The 22,500-nt window shown below is 42.0% G+C and overlaps 2 protein-coding genes across 3 annotated transcripts in view; one reads left to right on the plus strand and one right to left on the minus strand.

The window, feature by feature from the left end:
* The window catches only part of begain (brain-enriched guanylate kinase-associated), a 38,070-nt gene extending 16,386 nt beyond the window's left edge, over positions 1-21,684 (plus strand). Inside the window, exons 4-6 of the mRNA XM_082142844.1 lie at positions 9,611-9,718; positions 13,907-14,098; positions 17,852-21,684. Coding sequence (XP_081998970.1) covers positions 9,611-9,718; positions 13,907-14,098; positions 17,852-19,051 — 1,500 coding nt within the window. The 3' untranslated portion in view covers positions 19,052-21,684. The remainder of the gene's footprint in view (positions 1-9,610; positions 9,719-13,906; positions 14,099-17,851) is intronic.
* A 203-nt stretch (positions 21,685-21,887) lies between these two features.
* wdr25 (WD repeat domain 25) overlaps positions 21,888-22,500 on the minus strand; it is an 11,876-nt gene continuing 11,263 nt past the window's right edge. For both annotated transcript variants that reach the window (XM_082142458.1, XM_082142457.1), the window contains one exon: positions 21,888-22,427. In XM_082142458.1, coding sequence (XP_081998584.1) covers positions 22,206-22,427 — 222 coding nt within the window. In that variant the 3' untranslated portion in view covers positions 21,888-22,205. The remainder of the gene's footprint in view (positions 22,428-22,500) is intronic.

Raw genomic sequence — 22,500 nt, forward strand, 5'->3', positions numbered from 1 at the left:
TTCCTAATTTTTGTTGTAGAGAAAGAGGAAAACTGCTGACAAAAAATTCTAATTTGCGTTTTTCCCAATTCCCACCACTGAATTAGGTTTTCATATTCCCCTTTCTGAGAAACCCAAGTCCCCCAAAACCATTTAAATCTTTCAATAAAATCCTTCTCCTGTAATAAACGTACATTCAATTTCCAGTAAGGACTTTTACACTGAGTCGGAGACAAAGTCAAATTAAAAGTAACAAAATGATGGTCTGAAAAACCACATGGCACAATGTTCGCAGCCACAATTCTATTATTAGTTTTCTTACAAACATATAATCTATCTAATCTGGCTGCACTTATTCTCCCTTGTGATATTTTTACCCAAGTATATTTTTTCACTTGTAAATTCCTCTCTCTCCATACATCCACCAAGTTATTTTGAAAAATCACATTACTTAATAAAGCAGGTGCCTCAAAATCTGGTTCAGTATTATTCCTGTCCAATGTAAAATCAACTGTACAATTCCAGTCACCTCCTACTATAGAAAATCATCTACATTCACAGTACTCAAATAATCATTCAATTTTTTAAATAAAATTATTCTGTCTGCACTTCTATTTGGAGCATAAATATTAACAAATGTGAAATTATACTCATCAATTTTTGTTTTTACAACAAGAAGTCTACCTTTTTCTAATTCTGCTTTTGACAAAATATCAACATTGAGGTAAGGTGAAAAAAGTATGGCTACCCCAGCACTTAAGTTTGTTCCATGGCTAAAAGAGTAACTGCCCTCCCAACACAAACCCCAATCTGCCTCATTGCTCTCATCACTATGAGTTTCTTGTAAAAATGTTACATGCGACTCTTTAAGTTTAAGAAACTCAGTTAATAAAGCTCGTTTTTCTCTATTCCTCACTCCATTAACGTTTAAAGAACTAACCTTTAAGATTTGCATGTTAGAGGAGAAAAAAAGAAACAAGAAAGACAGACAGAGAAAGAAAGAAAAAAAAAGAGCAGCACCCAAAACCATGTGAACCTATTTATTCTTTTTTTTTCCTTTTTTCCTTTTACGGACTACAGTAGCCAGTTTTTTCAACCGAAATCTTTTTTGTTTTGATATGACATCAGTACTTACACTTTTCTGAACATTCACAACTGACCTCAAAAATTTGCCAGCATCAGGAAAAAACTTCAGGACATCTACTTTCTGTCCTTTTGTATGATCCAGAAAGTCATTAATCTCGTCCACAGTATATAAATCCCCAGACGGTTGACTCAACTCAAACTCAGAAACGTCTGAACCACTATCACTATCACATCTTGACTCATCTACACACACGTCATCAACATCATCATTCTCAACAACCTGTAAACCGCTTCCACTAGCCTTTTCAATTTCCATTTCATCATCACATGTAGGCCTACTACTCTGACCAGCTCGTTCTGAAACACTACACACTTTCGTAAAAGAAGAGTCACTCACCTCAGATCTTATCATTGGCTCCGCATCTGCCTCAGCCTGCACCTGTCCATCTAAAAGCTGCTGTATATCCTCAAGGGGAAGTGCGCGTCCACTGTTAGTTGAGCTTTTATCCTCGTTTTGTACTTTTTGTTTTTTATTTTGCGGTTGCGCGGAAGTCTCTTTTAACAGTGTGGGTCTTTTTTCAGTTTTGTCACTAGTTTTACTACGATCCGACTGAGTTCTATTTTCAACGTTTCCGGTCGCTTCATTTTCCTCCTCGGTTTGTTTTCTGTGAGGGCACAACAATTTCTTGTGACCTAAATCCCCACATTCAAAACAACGCATACTTTCTGTTGTTTCAAAAATCAGGTACGAGCTTTCACCGTGCTGTACGCGGAAAGAAATATCCAAAAACTTAGTCGGTGCTTGCAAAAACATAAAAACTTGTCTACGAAAAGACGTGACGTGCTTCAGTGCACTATTCTTACAGCCAAGCGGCACATCTCTAATTGCACTCGCAAACTTCCCAAAGCGACCAAGTTCTTTTAAAATCGCTTCATTTTTAATGAATGGAGGTGCGTTAGAAATGATGACGCGCGTCGCGGGTGAGCGTAAAGGTGTCACCTGCACAAATGTGTCCGACATTTCTATTCCACTCTCTACGAGCATATTCACGAATTTCTCATCTTTTAAAAACACAACTACGGCCTTATTCATTCTAGACGCCGACACAATTTTATCATGGCCAACAACTTTTCCCATAGCCATGAGTACATCCTCCACCCAGCAAATTTGATCAGGAAAACATTTGCATCCATTTCCAATAGACAAAACCGGCGTCCCCTCAGCAGAAGGTGAGGCCATGTTTACTGTCCACAAATGGACGCGACACAAAAATAACAAACAAGTGTTTACAACTTCCCAATTATTTCCTAACTAAGGTGAGAAAAAAATCCCCATAAAGAAAAAGAAAAAAGTATAAATTTAAAGTTCAATCAAACACTCCTCACAGCCCCCACTCCTCACCACACCAAACACGCACATGCGCACGAGAGAGAGAGAGAGAGAGAGAGAGAAATCCCTACAGAAGAGAGATTTCCTACAGAATCAACTGATAGAAGTCATTCGACATTCGAGCTGCACAGTCTGAGCAACAAACACACACACTTACCCTCAAGAACACAGTCTGAGCAACAAACACACACACTCACCCTCAAGAACACAGTCTGAGCAACAAACACACACACTCACCCTCGAGAACACAGTCTGACCAACAAACACACACACTCACCCTCGAGGACACAGTCTGAGCAACAAACACACACACTCACCCTCGATAACACAGTCTGAGCAACAAACACACACACTTACCCTCGAGAACACAGTCTGAGCAGCAAACACACACACTCACCCTCGAGAACACAGTCTGAGCAGCAAACACACACACTCACCCTCGAGAACACAGTCTGAGCGACAAACACACACACTCACCCTCGAGAACACAGTCTGAGCAACAAACACACACACTCACCCTCGAGAACACAGTCTGAGCGACAAACACACACACTCACCCTCGAGAACACAGTCTGAGCAACAAACACACACACTCACCCTCGAGAACACAGTCTGAGCGACAAACACACACACTCACCCTCGAGAACACAGTCTGAGCAACAAACACACACACACTCACCCTCGAGAACACAGTCTGAGCAACAAACACACACACCCTCGAGAACACAGTCTGAGCGACAAACACACACACTCACCCTCGATAACACAGTCTGAGCAACAAACACACACACTTACCCTCGAGAACACAGTCTGAGCAACAAACACACACACTCACCCTCGATAACACAGTCTGAGCGACAAACACACACACACTCACCCTCGAGAACACAGTCTGAGCAACAAACACACACACTCACCCTCAAGAACACAGTCTGAGCAACAAACACACACACTTACCCTCGAGAACACAGTCTGAGCAACAAACACACACAATTACCCTCGAGAACACAGTCTGAGCAACAAACACACACACTCACCCTCGAGAACACAGTCTGAGCAGCAAACACACACACTCACCCTCGAGAACACAGTCTGAGCGACAAACACACACACTTACCCTCGAGAACACAGTCTGAGCAACAAACACACACACTTACCCTCGAGAACACAGTCTGAGCAACAAACACACACACTCACCCTCGAGAACACAGTCTGAGCAGCAAACACACACACTCACCCTCGAGAACACAGTCTGAGCAACAAACACACACACTCACCCTCGAGGACACAGTCTGAGCAACAAACACACACACTCACCCTCGATAACACAGTCTGAGCAACAAACACACACACTTACCCTCGAGAACACAGTCTGAGCAACAAACACACACACTCACCCTCGAGAACACAGTCTGAGCAACAAACACACACACTCACCCTCGAGAACACAGTCTGAGCGACAAACACACACACTCACCCTCGATAACACAGTCTGAGCAACAAACACACACACTCACCCTCGAGAACACAGTCTGAGCGACAAACACACACACTCACCCTCGAGAACACAGTCTGAGCAACAAACACACACACTCACCCTCGAGAACACAGTCTGAGCGACAAACACACACACTCACCCTCGAGAACACAGTCTGAGCAACAAACACACACACACACTCACCCTCGAGAACACAGTCTGAGCAACAAACACACACACCCTTGAGAACACAGTCTGAGCGACAAACACACACACTCACCCTCGATAACACAGTCTGAGCAACAAACACACACACTTACCCTCGAGAACACAGTCTGAGCAACAAACACACACACTCACCCTCGATAACACAGTCTGAGCGACAAACACACACACACTCACCCTCGAGAACACAGTCTGAGCGACAAACACACACACTCACCCTCGATAACACAGTCTGAGCAACAAACACACACACTCACCCTCGATAACACAGTCTGAGCAACAAACACACACACTTACCCTCGAGAACACAGTCTGAGCAACAAACACACACACTCACCCTCGAGAACACAGTCTGAGCGACAAACACACACACTCACCCTCGAGAACACAGTCTGAGCGACAAACACACACACTCACCCTCGAGAACACAGTCTGAGCAACAAACACACACACTCACCCTCGATAACACAGTCTGAGCGACAAACACACACACACTCACCCTCGAGAACACAGTCTGAGCGACAAACACACACACTCACCCTCGATAACACAGTCTGAGCAACAAACACACACACTCACCCTCGATAACACAGTCTGAGCAACAAACACACACACTTACCCTCGAGAACACAGTCTGAGCAACAAACACACACACTCACCCTCGAGAACACAGTCTGAGCGACAAACACACACACTCACCCTCGAGAACACAGTCTGAGCGACAAACACACACACTCACCCTCGAGAACACAGTCTGAGCAACAAACACACACACTCACCCTCGAGAACACAGTCTGAGCAACAAACACACACACTCACCCTCGATAACACAGTCTGTGATACTATAGATCATACATTACTCTTAGATCGACTACAAAATTAAACTGGTGTTCAAGGACAAGCACTAAGCTGGTTCAAATCATACCTATCTGACCGCTACCATTTTGTCTATTTAAATGGAGAAAAATCGATCATAACTCCAGTAAACTATGGAGTGCCGCAGGGATCTGTATTAGGCCCTCTGTTATTTTCCATATATATGATGCCACTTGGAAATATTATAAGGAAACATGGAATTAGTTTCCATTGTTATGCTGATGACAATCAAATATATATTTCATCACGGCCGGATGAAAACGATAAATTTTCCAAATTGACAGAGTGTGTTAAGATATAAAAGATTGGATGACGCGTAATTTTCTTTTATTAAATCCAGACAAGACAGAGGTAATACTTATCGGTTCAAAAAACCGCCCACAAAACCTCGCACAATACAACTTCAACATCATAGGATGTCCTGTTACTTTATCCTCTACAGTAAAAGACCTGGGTGTTATACTCGATTGCAACCTGTCTTTTGAATATCATATTTCATATGTTACAAAAACAGCCTTTTTCCACCTTAGAAACATTGCTAAGCTACGTAATATGCTATCAGTTTCTGATGCAGAAAAGTTAGTTCATGCATTCATGACCTCGAGACTGGATTACTGTAATGCTTTATTAGCTGGTTGTCCTGCATCCTCAATAAACAAGCTACAGTTAGTCCAAAATGCCGCCGCTAGAGTTCTTACGAGATCAAGAAAATATGATCATATAACACCGATTTTATCATCACTGCATTGGTTACCTATAAAGTTCCGTATTAATTACAAGGTATTGCTACTGACTTATAAAGCCCTAAACGGCTTAGCTCCAGTCTATTTAACGGATCTTCTTTTTTTTTAAATTTTTTTTTTATTCATGTATTTGACATGGACATTGCAATTAAACATAGTACAAAACAAGTTTGTAACTAATGCTATGCAAAAAGAGTTTATAGCTATTGCTAATTTTCAACTCCAGTCCATGGTTGGGCCTTTACACTACAACATTTTCTATTTCATCTTAAAAACATATCTACAGACACACCATATAAATCACTTACATACACAAACCAGCTATCTACAAATGGGTACATTCCTGTTTCGTTTTCATCCAAGACTTAACTCGAGAAGTGAACATTTTAAACTCAGTCATGGTTTTAAATTCAGTGGGTAATGAATTCCACAACTTTGCACTTTTATATGAAAAAGCAGACTGACCAAATGAAGTCTTACGGTACGGAACTATACAGTTGTTATTGATAGAACCTCTGGTGACTCTGTTGATGTTTTGTCTCTGCACAAATGAACTGAGTGGCTCAGGTGCTATATTATTGAGACATTTGAAAGTTAGTTTGAGAAAACATAAATCACTAAAGCTTTCAAAGCTTAACAATCTATACTTCTGGAGAATATTGCAATGATGGTAGCGAGTTGGCTTCTTGTCCATAATCTTTATAGTTTGATTATATAATGACCTGATATGTTTAGTTGCTGCGAGCGTGGCCTGTGCCCAAGCTGTCATGCAGTATGATATATGAGAGAATATCATAGCGTGCATGTACAGGAGGGCGGCTTGCTTTGGAATATATTGTCTAATTAGTTTGAAACAGTTTAGGTTACTTTGTATAGTTTTTGAGATTTTCTTAAGATGTTTGTCAAATTTTAATTGGGGGTCAAGGATCAATCCAAGGTATTTAAAATCTGTTACCAATTTTATAGTTGTATCTTGCAAATTAATCAGAAAATTTTGTTCCACATCTTGTCTTTTAATAGAAAAACACATTGCTACAGTTTTAGTTGAATTCTATCGCCCTATAATCCATTGCGCTCTTTAAGATCACTAAATTCAAGGCTTTTGGTCATACCTAGGATATCCAGAACCACCAAAGGAGGGAGAGCATTTTCACATTTGGCTCCAAAACTCTGGAATAGTCTTCCTGATACTGTTCGTTGCTCAGACTCGCTCTCCCAGTTTAAAACTAGATTAAAGTCGCATCTCTTCAGCCAGGCATTCATATAATCCTACAGTTCAAACTACAATCCGGCCTCTAGCTCATAAATGCCAGAGGAGAACTGGCCCCCGACTGAGCCTGGGTTCTCCCAAGGTTTTTTTTTTCTCCATTAGGTCACCTGATGGAGTTTTAGGACACCATTAGGTCACTTGATGGAGTTTTTCGGTTCCTTGCCACTGTTGCCTTTGGCTTGCTCAGTTGGGGATATTTAATTTAATTTTATCAATCAATAAATTCCTCTTGAAACAAACTTTGTTGTATTATTTTAATTTAATACTGTGAAGCTGCTTTGATACAATCTGTATTGTGAAAAGCGCTATACAAATAAACTTGACTTGACTTGACACACACTCACCCTCGATAACACAGTCTGAGCAACAAACACACACACTCACCCTCGAGAACACAGTCTGAGCAACAAACACACACACACACACCCTCGAGAACACAGTCTGAGCAACAAACACACACACTCACCCTCGAGAACACAGTCTGAGCGACAAACACTCACACTCACCCTCGAGAACACAGTCTGAGCAACAAACACACACACTCACCCTCGAGAACACAGTCTGAGCAACAAACACACACACTCACCCTCGAGAACACAGTCTGAGCAACAAACACACACACTCACCCTCGAGAACACAGTCTGAGCGACAAACACACACACTCACCCTCGATAACACAGTCTGAGCAACAAACACACACACTCACCCTCGAGAACACAGTCTGAGCAACAAACACACACACACTCACCCTCGAGAACACAGTCTGAGCAACAAACATTCACACACACACACTCACCCTCGAGAACACAGTCTGAGCGACAAACACACACACTCACCCTCGAGAACACAGTCTGAGCAACAAACACACACACTCACCCTCGAGAACACAGTCTGAGCAACAAACACACACACTCACCCTCGAGAACACAGTCTGAGCAACAAACACACACACTCACCCTCGAGAACACAGTCTGAGCAACAAACACACACACTCACCCTCGAGAACACAGTCTGAGCAACAAACACACACACTCACCCTCGAGAACACAGTCTGAGCAACAAACACACACACTCACCCTCGATAACACAGTCTGAGCAACAAACACACACACTCACCCTCGAGAACACAGTCTGAGCAACAAACACACACACACACTCACCCTCGAGAACACAGTCTGAGCAACAAACACACACATTCACCCTCGATAACACAGTCTGAGCAACAAACACACACACTCACCCTCGAGAACACAGTCTGAGCAACAAACACACACTCACACCCTCGATAACACAGTCTGAGTGACAAACACACACACTCACCCTCAAGAACACAGTCTGAGCAACAAACACACACTCACACCCTCGAGAACACAGTCTGAGCAACAAACACACACACTCACCCTCGAGAACACAGTCTGAGCAACAAACACACACACTCACCCTCGATAACACAGTCTGAGCAACAAACACACACACTCACCCTCGAGAACACAGTCTGAGCAACAAACACACACACACACTCACCCTCGAGAACACAGTCTGAGCAACAAACACACACACTCACCCTCGAGAACACAGTCTGAGCAACAGACACACACACTCACCCTCGAGAACACATTCTGAGCAACAAACACACACACTCACCCTCGAGAACACAGTCTGAGCAACAAACACACACACTCACCCTCGAGAACACAGTCTGAGCAACAAACACACACTCACACCCTCGAGAACACAGTCTGAGCAACAAACACACACACACTCACCCTCAAGAACACAGTCTGAGCAACAAACACACACTCACACCCTCGAGAACACAGTCTGAGCAACAAACACACACACTCACCCTCGAGAACACAGTCTGAGCAACAAACACACACACTCACCCTCGAGAACACAGTCTGAGCGACAAACACACACTCAGCCTTGAGAAACTATCAGCGTCTGATACTTTCAGCCTTTCAGTTTATAAATAATTGGCTCACGGGAGACTTGAGACTCAACCCAAGACACACACACACACACACACACAGACACACTCTCTCTTACTCACTCACACACACAATTTTGGTTTATATCAGTGCATCTTCACAGACTAAAGTCTGCAGTCGGTCTGTCGTGTCAGTGAGTGTTTAGAGAACGAGCTCAGAGAAGACATAAACCCTCTGAATTAAACACATTAATCATATGCAAATCCTGCTGATGCTCCACATGCTTTGTTCAATAAATCTGAAGTTTCAACAAAACTCAAACACACAAACAGATGCTTCGAAATCTTACTTTTGAAACTCGCCTAACTGATACGCAGATTTAACATGAGCTCTGTGATCTAACTGTGATTTTGTATAAGTACATTTCTGAAATACATAACTTAGACAGTCTCCTCTGATAACAGATCCCTCTAAACTGTAATGTGGACTCATGCACTTTCTGTAAAGCTGCTTTGAAACGATTTGTATTGTGAAAAGCGATATACTAATAAATGTGAATTAAATTGAATATTCCGTGTTAATAATACTGCTGATGAATGAATCAGTGTTTAACAGCAGTTCTGTGTGTTTCAGACTCAGCGTTATGAAGAGGAGAAGAGATCTCTGAGACGAGAGGTCGTGGAGCTGAAGAAACACCTGATGGAGGCCCAGATCTCCATCCAGAAGCTGCGCGCGGATAACGTATGTAACACACACCTGAGCGGAGTGGATACTGTATGTAACACACACCTCAGCGGATACCGTATGTAACACACACCTCAGCGGAGCGGATACCGTATGTAACACACACCTCAGCGGATACCGTATGTAACACACACCTGAGCGGAGCGGATACCGTATGTAACACACACCTGAGCGGAGCGGATACTGTATGTAACACACACCTCAGCGGATACCGTATGTAACACACACCTCAGCGGATACCGTATGTAACACACACCTGAGCGGAGCGGATACCGTATGTAACACACACGTCAGCGGATACCATATGTAACACACACCTCGGCGGATACCGTATGTAACACACACCTCAGCGGATACCGTATGTAACACACACCTCAGCGGATACCGTATGTAACACACACCTCAGCGGATACCGTACGAAATAACACACACCTGAGCGGATAACGTACGTAACACACACCTGAGCGGATAACGTACGTAACACACACCTGACCGGATAACCTACGTAACACACACCTGAGCGGATAACCTACGTAACACACACCTGAGCGGAGCGGATACCGTATGTAACACACACCTGAGCGGATACCGTATGTAACACACACCTGAGCGGATAACGTACGTAACACACACACCTGACCGGATAACGTACGTAACACAACTGAGCGGATAACGTACGTAACACACACCTGAGCGGAGCGGATACCAGGCCCGGGGTGGGTAATCGGGAGAATCGGGGAAAATTCCCGGTGGGCCGCCTCACTTTTGGGCCGGTCGAGGATTTATTTTTATTTTACATTTGTCACGTTAGTTACATTAGGCTTACACACGTTCCGCATTCTGACACCGCAGCGCGCAGCCTCTGCATGGGTTGTACCATGAGAGGGAGTTCTCCCCTCCCCAGTCGATGGGCGGGACTTACTGTTGTAATAACCTCAAATGTCATTAGGTATCACATTTTTTGATTAAAAAAGCATTATTTTTGAATATTTTTTAATACAAATAAATCTGTAAACATTAGTTCAATATGCCTTTTTGTGGAAGAGTGGGATACATTTCAAATACTTTCTTTCTTTCTTTCTTTCTTTCTTTCTTTCTGCTTTTGTTAATTTATCAACCTATCCTTGTGGAATAGTGGAACATTTTTTGTTAACTTCTCAGCTTAAGTGAATTATTATTTAACCTTTACATTATTTGTTGAACCATGTTATTAATAAAAACTACACAATAGTAAGAGCTGAACTGTTGCTTCATTTATCCAATTTGGAAAAAGTGCTAATTTGGAATTCCACCATGGAAAAAGAGGGTCTTGGGCATGAAACTCCCAGGCTGAAAAGTGGCCCCACTCCGGCCCTGGCGGATACCATATGTAACACACACCTCAGCGGATACCGTACGACATAACACACACCTGAGCGGATAACGTACGTAACACACACCTGAGCGGATAACGTACGTAACACACCTGTGCGGAAAACGTACATAACACACACCTGAGCGGAGCGGATACCGTATGTAACACACACCTCAGCGGATACCGTACGACATAGCACACACCTGAGCGGATAACGTACGTAACACACACCTGAGCGGAGCGGATACCGTATGTAACACACCTCAGCAGATACCGTACGACATAACACACACCTGAGTGGATAACGTACGTAACACACCTGAGCGGATAACGTACGTAACACACACCTGAGCCGATAACATATGTAACACACACACCTGAGCGGATAACTTACGTAACACACACCTGAGCGGAGCGGATACCGTATGTAACACACACCTGAGCGGATACCGTACGACATAACACACACCTGAGCGGATAACGTACGTAACACACACCTGAGCGGATACCGTACGACATAACACACACCTGAGCGGATAACTTACGTAACACACACCTGAGGGGATACCGTACGACATAACACACACCTGAGCGGAGTACGTACGTAACACACACACACACACACACACCTGACCGGATAACGTACGTAACACACCTGAGCGGATAACGTACATAACACACACCTGAGCGGATAACATACGTAACACACACCTGAGCAGAGCGGATACCGTATGTAACACACACCTCAGCGGATACCGTACAACATAACACACACCTGAGCGGATAACGTACTTAACACACACACACACACACACACACACACACACACACACACACACACACACACACACACACACACACACACACACACACACACACACACACACACACACACACACACACACACACACACACCTGAGCGGATAACGTACATAACACACACCTGAGCAGATAACATACGTAACACACACCTGAGCAGATAACATACGTAACACACACCTGAGCGGATAACGTACGTAACACACCTGAGCGGATAATGTACGTAACACACACCTGAGCGGATACCGTACGATGTAACACACACCTGAGCGGATAACATACGTAAAACACACCTGAGCGGATAACGTATGTAACACACACCTGAGCGGATAATGTACGTAACACACACCTGAGCGGATAACGTACGTAACCTGAGCGGATAGCGTACGTAACACACACCTGAGCAGATAACGTACGTAACACACACCTGAGCGGATAACGTACGTAACACACACCTGAGCGGATACCGTACGATGTAACACACACCTGAGCAGATAGCGTATGTAACATACACCTGAGCGGATAACGTACGTAACACACCTGAGCGGATAACGTACATAACACACACCTGAGCGGATAACATACGTAACACACACCTGAGCGGATTCCGTACGACGTAACACACACCTGCTGAGCAGATAGCGTATGTAACATACACCCGAGCGGAGCGGATAACGTACTTAACCTGAGCGGATAGCGTACATAACACACACCTGAGCGGATAACGTACGTAACACACACCTGAGCGGATAACGTATGTAATACACACCTGAGTGGATAACCTACGTAACACACACCTGAGCGGATAATGTACGTAACACACACCTGAGCGGATAATGTACGTAACACACACCTGAGCGGATAACGTACGTAACACACACCTGAGCAGATAACCTACGTAACACACACCTGAGCGGATAATGTACGTAACACACACCTGAGCGGATAACGTATGTAATACACACCTGAGTGGATAACCTACGTAACACACACCTGAGCGGATAATGTACGTAACACACACCTGAGCGGATAATGTACGTAACACACACCTGAGCGGATAATGTACGTAACACACACCTGAGCGGATAACGTACGTAACACACACCTGAGCGGATAACCTACGTAACACACACCTGAGCGGATAACCTACGTAACACACACCTTGGTTTATTTCACGTAAAGCCCAAAACACACCCATTACTCATTAAGAGTTAGAGACAACCCCATTTTATGCGCCGGGAGCGCCGATCATTTTTCCAATCGTTAAACTAGCAAAAGTGGATTCGGACACGCCCTGAGTGAACTTTACACCATGCGCTTAGATCCTTAAAATAGAACCCTAAGAGTTCAGGAGACTAATGGATCATCATACATTAGAAAAGACTGAACACAGCGAGTTTGAGAACTGATTAAACTGCTAGAACACAGAGAACCTTTAAATCTATAAGAGCTTTTCTTGATGTGATAGATTTGAGCAAATCAGTTTCTGATTATAATTAGTCTAGTTGGTCATCAGTGGGTTGATTATAATCATTTATCACATCAGCACGTCGAAACAAACAGCCGAATTCAGCTCGAATTAAATGAGGGTCAGACTTTAGTTTAGGGTCCATTTCTCACTTTTACTAACCATTAACTACGACTTTTGCACCAATAAAGTCCTAATTACTGCTTATTAGTTAGTAAGGTAGTTGTTAAGTTTAGATATTTGGTGATTAAGGAATGTGGAATATAGTCATGAAGAATTAGGCATTAATATGTGCTTTATAAGTACTAATAAACAGACAATATCCTAGTAATATGCATGATAATAAGCAACTAGTTAATAGTTGGATAATAATTAGACCGTAAACTTAAGTGTTTCCGATAAGAGTAAAGACGTTCGTCTTCTGTGTTTGTCAGTAAATGGTCAATGTCTAATATTGATAAACTGAGAGTTGTGTATTGAATGATCATTTGCCAAATTAAATCATGTAAATCTGATGGCAGGATTGGTTTGTGTTTTTCTGCAGGATCTGTACAGGAAAGACTGTAATCTGGCGGCTCAACTTCTCCAGTGCGGGAAATCTCCTTACAGAGTACACAGACTGTCTGAGGTACACACACACACACACACACACACACACACACACACACACACACACACACACACACACACACACACACACACACACACACTCTCTCTCTCTCTCTCTCTCTCTCTCTCTCTCATACACACACACTCAAACACACTAACCCGTTTTATAAGCTGTGCTCCTCATGGGGGCCAAAAATGAGCTTTTTCTGAGGAAAACTGGTCCTAAAAATAGCACAACCTTCCAGAAAGTCAGAGGCGCAGCGAATCCTTTCCACTTTCATTCTGCGGTCACAGGTTTCAAACACACTCTCTCTTTCTCCTGGAGGCCCGACGGGTTTCATTTGAATATAAACTCTCTCTCTGCTTCTTTTGATGTTGACAAAAAGAGAAATGTGCTGTTTTTATTGCTGATCGAGTCCGTTTACTGAACCGCTTCATGAACAGTTCATCAGAGAGAGAACAGAGAGATCATCCTTCATATGATTCATCAAATCACAGATGTGATCGTACAGTCAGTGTGAATCCACGGATGCCTGCTCTCATTCAGTGCTCTTCAACAGTTCAACTAGAAAAATGGTTTTCATTAATTGAAATGAAAATTAAATCAAATTAAATATAAATATTAGCTGAAAAATGTAAAAACTAAAATTAAAAAAAAATTACAACTGATTAATATTTTACACAGTTTTGCGAGATAACGCAGTTATATGAAAGAAAGAAATAGTTTTAGTCGAGAACAAAATAGTTTTACGAATACAATAGTTTTATGAAACATCGCAATAGTTTTATGAAACAACGCAATAGTTTTACGAAAGAACGCAATAGTTTTATGAAACAACGCAATAGTTTTTTTTTTGAAACAACGCAATAGTTTTATGAAAGAAATAGTTTTATGAACCAACGCAATAGTTTTATGAAAGAACGCAATAGTTTTATGAAACAATGCAATAGTTTTACGAAAGAACGCAATAGTTTTATGAAACAACGCAATAGTTTTATGAAAGAAAGAAATAGTTTTATGAACCAACGCAATAGTTTTATGAAAGAAAGAAATAGTTTTAGTCGAGAACAAAATAGTTTTACGAATGCAATAGTTTTACGAAAGAACGCAATAGTTTTATGAAACAACGCAATCGTTTTACGAAAGAACGCAATAGTTTTACGAAAGAACGCAATAGTTTTACGAAAGAACGCAATAGTTTTATGAAACAACGCAATAGTTTTACGAAAGAACGCAATAGTATTACGAAAGAACGCAATCGTTTTACGAAACAACGCAATCGTTTTACGAAACAACGCAATAGTTTTATGAAACAACGCAATAGTTTTACGAAACAACGCAATAGTTTTACGAAAGAACGCAATCGTTTTACGAAACAACGCAATAGTTTTACGAAAGAACACAATAGTTTTACGAAAGAACACAATAGTTTTATGAAACAACGCAATAGTTTTATGAAACAATGCTAGTTTTATGAAAGAAAGAAATAGTTTTATGTAAGATTGCAATAGTTTTAGTAGAGAACAAAATAGTTTTACGAATGCAATAGTTTTATGTAAGAATGCAATAGTTTTATGAAACAACGCAATAGTTTTATGTAAGAATGCAATAGTTTTCTGAAACAACGCAATAGTTTTACGAAACAACGCAATAGTTTTACGAAAGAACGCAATAGTTTTACGAAAGAACGCAATAGTTTTATGAAACAACGCAATAGTTTTACAAAAGAACGCAATAGTTTTATGAAACAACGCAATAGTTTTATGAAACAACGCAATGGTTTTACGAAAGAACGCAATTGTTTTGTGAAAACGCAATAGTTTCACGAAAGAACGCAATAGTTTTATGTAAGAATGCAATAGTTTTATGAAACAACGCAATAATTTTACGAAAGAACGCAATAGTTTTATGAAACAACGCAATAGTTTTATGAAACAACGCAATAGTTTTACGAAAGAACGCAATGGTTTTATGAAAGAACGCAATAGTTTTATGAAAACGCAATCGTTTTACGAAAGAACGCAATAGGTTTACGAAAGAACGCAATAGTTTTATGAAGACGCAATAGTTTTATGAAAGAACGCAATAGTTTTATGTAAGAATGCAATAGTTTTATGAAACAACGCAAGTTTTATGAAACAACGCAATAGTTTTATGAAACAACGCAATAGTTTTACGAAAGAACACAATAGTTTTACGAAAGAACACAATAGTTTTATGAAACAACGCAATAGTTTTATGAAAGAAATAAATAGTTTTATGTAAGAATGCAATAGTTTTATGAAACAACGCAATAGTTTTATGAAAGAAATAGTTTTATGTAAGAATGCAATAGTTGTAGTAGAGAACAAAATAGTTTTACGAAAGAACATAATAGTTTTATGAAAAAACGCAATAGTTTTATGAAAGAACGCAATAGTTTTATGTAAGAATGCAATAGTTTTAGTAGAGAACAAAATAGTTTTACGAATGCAATAGTTTTACGAAAGAACGCAATAGTTTTACGAAAGAACACAATAGTTTTACGAAAGAACACAATAGTTTTATGAAACAACGCAATAGTTTTATGAAAGAAATAAATAGTTTTATGTAAGAATGCAATAGTTTTATGAAACAACGCAATAGTTTTATGAAAGAAATAGTTTTATGTAAGAATGCAATAGTTGTAGTAGAGAACAAAATAGTTTTACGAAAGAACATAATAGTTTTATGAAAAAACGCAATAGTTTTATGAAAGAAATAGTTTTATGTAAGAATGCAATAGTTTTAGTAGAGAACAAAATAGTTTTACGAATGCAATAGTTTTACGAAAGAACGCAATAGTTTTATGAAACAATGCAACAGTTTTATGAAAGGTCAGCACCGATGGCCTTGTGGTCAGCGTGCCGACATGTAGCGCTGTTGCGCTCGGGCAGCCCGAGTTCGAGTCCCGGCTCGTGGGCCTTTCCCGTCCTGTCCCCCGTCTCGCTTCCTGTCAACTCTACACTGTCCTGTCACAATAAAAGGCAAAAATCACCAAAAAAACGAAATATATATATATATATAAAAAAAGTTTTATGAAAGAAAACAACAGTTTTATGAGAGAACGCAATAGTTTTATGAAAGAACGCAATAGTTTTACGAAAGAACACAATAGTTCTCTAAGAGAACGCAAATGTTTCTCAGGGGAACGCAAATGTTTTGCGAGAGAATGCAAATATTTAACTATTTTCGATCCCCATGTCCCTTTAAAGGGATACTCCACCGTTTTTTCATATTAAACTATGTTATTCCCTTAACTTAGACAAGTTGATACATACCTCTCTCATCTCAGTGCGTGCACTTAATCGCTCTGGCGCGCGGCGACACTTTGATAGCATTCAGCTTAGCCCAGTATATCCAATGGTATCTAACAGCAATGAATTTAGAAGTGACCATACACATCAACGTCGACTCGGCGCAGTAAAAAGTCACGCCTGATCCTCTTCCCACTATTGACAGAAGTGAGAGGAAGAGGATCAGGCGTGACTTTTTACTGCGCCGAGTCGAAGTATTCCCAAAAGTGCTATTCCGCCATACATTATAGTTATCCTTTTTAACCCGCTTAGAAAAGCGCCACGTTTTATTTTGTGTCACCATACTTGGTCGTATAACTACTCGTGTAACTGTTTTTAAATAGGGAAAACGTTGATGTGTATGGTCACTTCTAAATTCATTGCTGTTAGATACCATTGAATATACTGGGCTAAGCTAAGTGCTATCAAAGTGTCACCGCGCACCAGAGCGATTAAGTGCACGCACTGAGATGGGAGAGGTATGTATCAACGCGTCTTAGTTAAGGGAATAACATAGTTTAATATGAAAAAACGGCTCTGTAGAAAACAGATGCGAGTGTGATTACATGGTGCATTTCTTCTTTACATACGGTCTCACATTTTCAAGTCTCTCTCATTGGTGTCTCTGTGTGTGTGTGTGTGTTTTCAGCTTCCCGCAGATCTGCAGGAGCGAGTCAGTTCCCACATGGAGAAGCAGAGCGTAGCGCTCCGTCACTCCGGCTCAGATGCCGTTCCCACCGCCGTCATCGGCCGAGTCCTGGAGAAACCGGAGCCTGTGAGAAGCTGTCCGGTCACACGCTCCCCGAGTCCTCAAGAGTTCCCGTCAAACGTGGATAAATTTCAGCGGCGCGCGGCGTATAAGTCGTCAGACCTGTCCTGCAGCGACACAGCGCTTTACTGTCCCGCGGATGAGCGTCGGCACGAGCGCCGGATCCGAGGACACACCGACTGCAGCCCCGAAGACCAGAGTTTCCCTCATAGTTTCTCTTTACACGAAGACACTTTTCCTTTCGGATCTCTTCCGGCTTCCATCCGACACTCCAACTTTAGCACAGCGTTGGATGATCCGGCTCACGTATCGTCCTCATCCCAGCAGAATCTGTTCACGGACTGGCATGACGGAGACTATGAGCACAAGAACTCAACGTTTGGAAAGGAACATCCAGGTTTTCCTAAGTCGAGACACGTTTCTCACGGCTCACCGAACGGAGGTTCTCCGGCACACGGATACAGTTCCCGCAGGAATAGGAGCGTCCCGACGGGAAGCTGGCATCAGATGAGCGTTGAAGACGTGAACTCCTTCTTCTGCAGTCCTGAACCCTTCAGTTTCCAAGAGCGGAACTTTGCAGTCGGTCCCGCTAAGATCAAACTGGGTCCGCTTTACAACAGCTTCCCGGAGGAAGAGCACGTTTTCCAAGCACACGCACCAGTTCCACAGTTCCCTGCGTCAGCCGGACCCAGTCCTGCGCTGAACCCGAAGATCAGCCTGAACGCTTTAAAGAGCGGCTTGATGTTCCGCTCAGGTCAGGACTCGAGCTGGTTCTCCAAAGACAAGCCGAGCACAACTGAAAGAGCTTTACAGAGAGATTACACAGACGGAAGTCCCAGCAACTCCAACGAGTCTCTCGACCAGAGTCGGGACGCTCAGCACTACAAAAGGGATCTCCTGAAAAACACGCCACGGCATCGAAAGTTTGGAAACACGGGACTCAGTCGCAAAGACAGTCTTAACAGAGCACAGCTGTATGGAACGCTGCTTAACTAACCATCAGTGTTTGGGTGTGGTTGATTATAATTTCACTTTTTTAAAGGGATAGTTCACCAAAAAATGAAAATTAGCCCATGATTTACTCTCCCTCAAGTCATCCTAGGTGTATATGACATTCTTCTTTCAGAAGGGATACAATCGGAGTTATATAAAAAAATGTCCTGGCTCTTCTAAGCTTTGTAATGGCAGTGAATGGCTGTTTCTATTTTGTAATCCATCAAAGTGCATCCATCAATCATAAAAGTGCATCCGTTCATCATAAAAGTGCATCTATCCATCTTAAAAGTTCATCACAGCATCAAATGTTTGGAAACACGAGACTCAGTCTACACAGAGCACAGCTGTATGGAACGCTGCTTAACTAACCGTCAGTGTTCATGAACTGGTAACTCTTTGACGTATGACGCATTTCAAGTGGGCGTGAAGAAGCAAGTGTGTAGTGTGTTTGATTCCCAGCAAGTATAGTAATGATGTAAATGTCTGTTTAATAATCACTATGTAACAGACAACACAATTTAATTGTGCAGATTCTAATTACGTGATAAAAAGCAGCATTAAAATGTGCATCACTTTAAATTTTACTACCAAATTATATGTAACGTCTAATAAATGGAACTGGCCGAGATCACTGGCCTACATCAAGATGTTAGGTCTGGCAACTCACCATTGGCACGGCTCAATCCGAGGGGCGGGATAAACACTTGTCTTACAAATTCCCTCTGCACGCAATAGGACAGCGCTTCAACCAACCAGAGCGTTTGCCCACCAGCGGCGCTAGTAGATTAAAGGTGAACTAAGTAATTTAACCGAACAGCTTCGGAGTCATTGGAATAGTTATATGACTTTTTCCGGGTTGAATGGTGGTCGTCTCGCACCCCCCAAGCGCCTGTGAGCGGAAAAACCACCCTTGCAACTTTGGGCCGCCGGCCTCAGCGTCAGGAAGTATCGCGTGATATCAGGTCTCGCGATGTAACGAATTGCTTTACGGCAAAGAAATCTGCTAAAATTCTGTCATTATTGCGCTCCCTCACGCTGTTAGGACCGTAATGAAGAAGACGTTGTAAAGAATGTCCCGTCTGCTTTGATGTCGTTGATCTACTAGCCTCTGGTATCTGAGAGTCGACAAAGAGTTTTTCGACAGTGTTGTCAAATATCTATTCCGAAGCTGTGGGGGGAGCTCTAGAGAGAAACCTGCGAGCAAAAAGCGAAAATACAGCGAAGAAATTCCCGAAACTGCATAGCCCTGCTTTAAACTTTTGCCGTATCTGGTCAGCAAAGCTACGAACACATCTTTTTTTAAGAATGACTTAAGTGCCGTTCTTTGATCTTTTCTCCGAGAAAAGCTTAACTCCAAGTCCTCCGGAGTCGCGGCCAAAGCCGATTCGAAAGACCGCTGTTCGCCAAAGCCGCCATTCTTTGTTTTCAAGTAGCAGGGAATAGAGAGCCTAAGTCCCGCCCCTCCGCTTCCGGCTCATGGGACCTTATTTTGGAAAAAATATGTATGGTAGTCAATGGCGAGAGACAACTTATCTTTTTATTCCGTCTGAACTGTGCCCTGAATTACACATATGATGTTTGTCAATTTAAAAGATAATTATGAAAGTCAAGAAAGTCGCAGTTTGTCATAAAACAGAAGAGTAACATTTAGTTTTATGTGAAAATCGCTCAATGAACTACATCTCTCGTCTCGCACTATGTACGTATGTGTGCAGTCTGGTACAAAACACTTAAGTTAGCTTCATTCATTGAGAGAAAAGGTATGATGTCACATGTGCGCCTTTTGGGTTTGTAGTCTTTGTAATTACGCATTTTCACAGTCTTACACCTCAACAGTTTTACATCAAACTGACTTTCTTGACTTTAAAATTGATCTTTTAAATTGACAAACATCATATGTGTAATTCAGGGCACAATTCAAACGAGATCAAAATATTTGTTGTCTCTCGCCATTGACTACCATACAATATTTTTCCGAAATAAGGTCCCATGGTGGTCCACCGGAAGGGGAGGGGCTTAGGCTCTCTATTCACACGGAACCGTCGCAACTCTGTCATCATTATGTTAAGCTCGCCCACCGACTCTATACACGATGTGATTGGCCTGACTAGAGTTTGGTTTTTCCAGCTCGAAAGTCAACGGAGAGTTGCTAGACCTCACTGGCTAGGGTGCGTCTAGATTTCTAGGCTACGAGATCACAGGATATTTGGACAATCCAGTGTTGAAACTGTATTAGGAAACATGTTTCACTGTGGAAGCGCTGGAGGGGAAACGAACATCCACCAGAGGAATGATTTAATGTTTGGGTCATTGTGAGAAAGGGATAGATTGTGATTTAGATGCTGTGATAAAAGCTGAAGTGACTCCAGAATATCGACATGCATGATGGGAAAACCTTCACTGTGATCCGAGTGTGAATGTGAGTGTGAGAGGATTGAAGGAAGATCCTCACAGAAGAATGAAGGAAGATCTTCACGGATGAATCCCGAGTTCAGATGTTCAACCTCATGATCTGACCGACAACATTACAGGAAAAACTCCTTCACACGCGTTTACATATTTTTACTGTATTTCTCTTTACTAAATAAATCTGAACGATGGACTTGTATTAATGTCGTTTGTTAGTGTGAATCGATGAGTAAATTAGAGATGAACTAAGATTAATACATGTCTTCACTGTTAATTCATGTTAACTAATGTTCATGTCATCAGTGAATAAACCATGTAACATTCAGTGGACACACACACACACACACACACACACACACACACACACACACACACACACACACACACACACACACACACACACACACACACACACACACACACAGCATTGAGACAGAACATCTGTATTAGAAAGATCTTTGTTTTCCTGCTGTAAAGGACATCAGATCTCCATATAAACTGTGAGTGCCTGTAAGATGTTGTTCCACTGAAGCGTTGTGATCTCCAACACATGGATATGATTGTGTTGAGATGAATGAATATATTTCTATCAACACAGATTTTGCAGTATAACATCATATGTTTTCATAAGGAAAAGCTTAATATTTAAACAATGAAAGCATTGAAAGGAAAGAAAGGAGATGTTCCGTGTCACATGACTATAAAGCTGTTTGTTATTATTGAATGTCCTTGTGCAGAAGAAGGATCAGGTCCATATCTTGATCTCTCCTGTCCAATCACAGGTGGCCGTGACGGCGGGTAACACGGGGTGGAGCGCGGCACACACACACGCGTGTTCATGAGCGTCCAGCGTCTTCAGGGGCCGTGAGCTCTGGTAGTCGTAGAAGTGAACAGATCCTGTAGAGCTGCCAGAGACCAGCACGCTTCCGTCTGCAGAGAACCCACAATGCACTGCGAAACCCTCCACCTGCAACCAATGAGACCAGAGGCTCCAGTCAAGCCAAGTCTCCTTCATTTATACAGCATAACTATATAGATAG

The sequence above is a fragment of the Leuciscus leuciscus genome (assembly GCF_965113295.1).
Source record: "Leuciscus leuciscus genome assembly, chromosome: 17".
Lineage (NCBI taxonomy): Eukaryota > Metazoa > Chordata > Actinopteri > Cypriniformes > Leuciscidae > Leuciscus > Leuciscus leuciscus.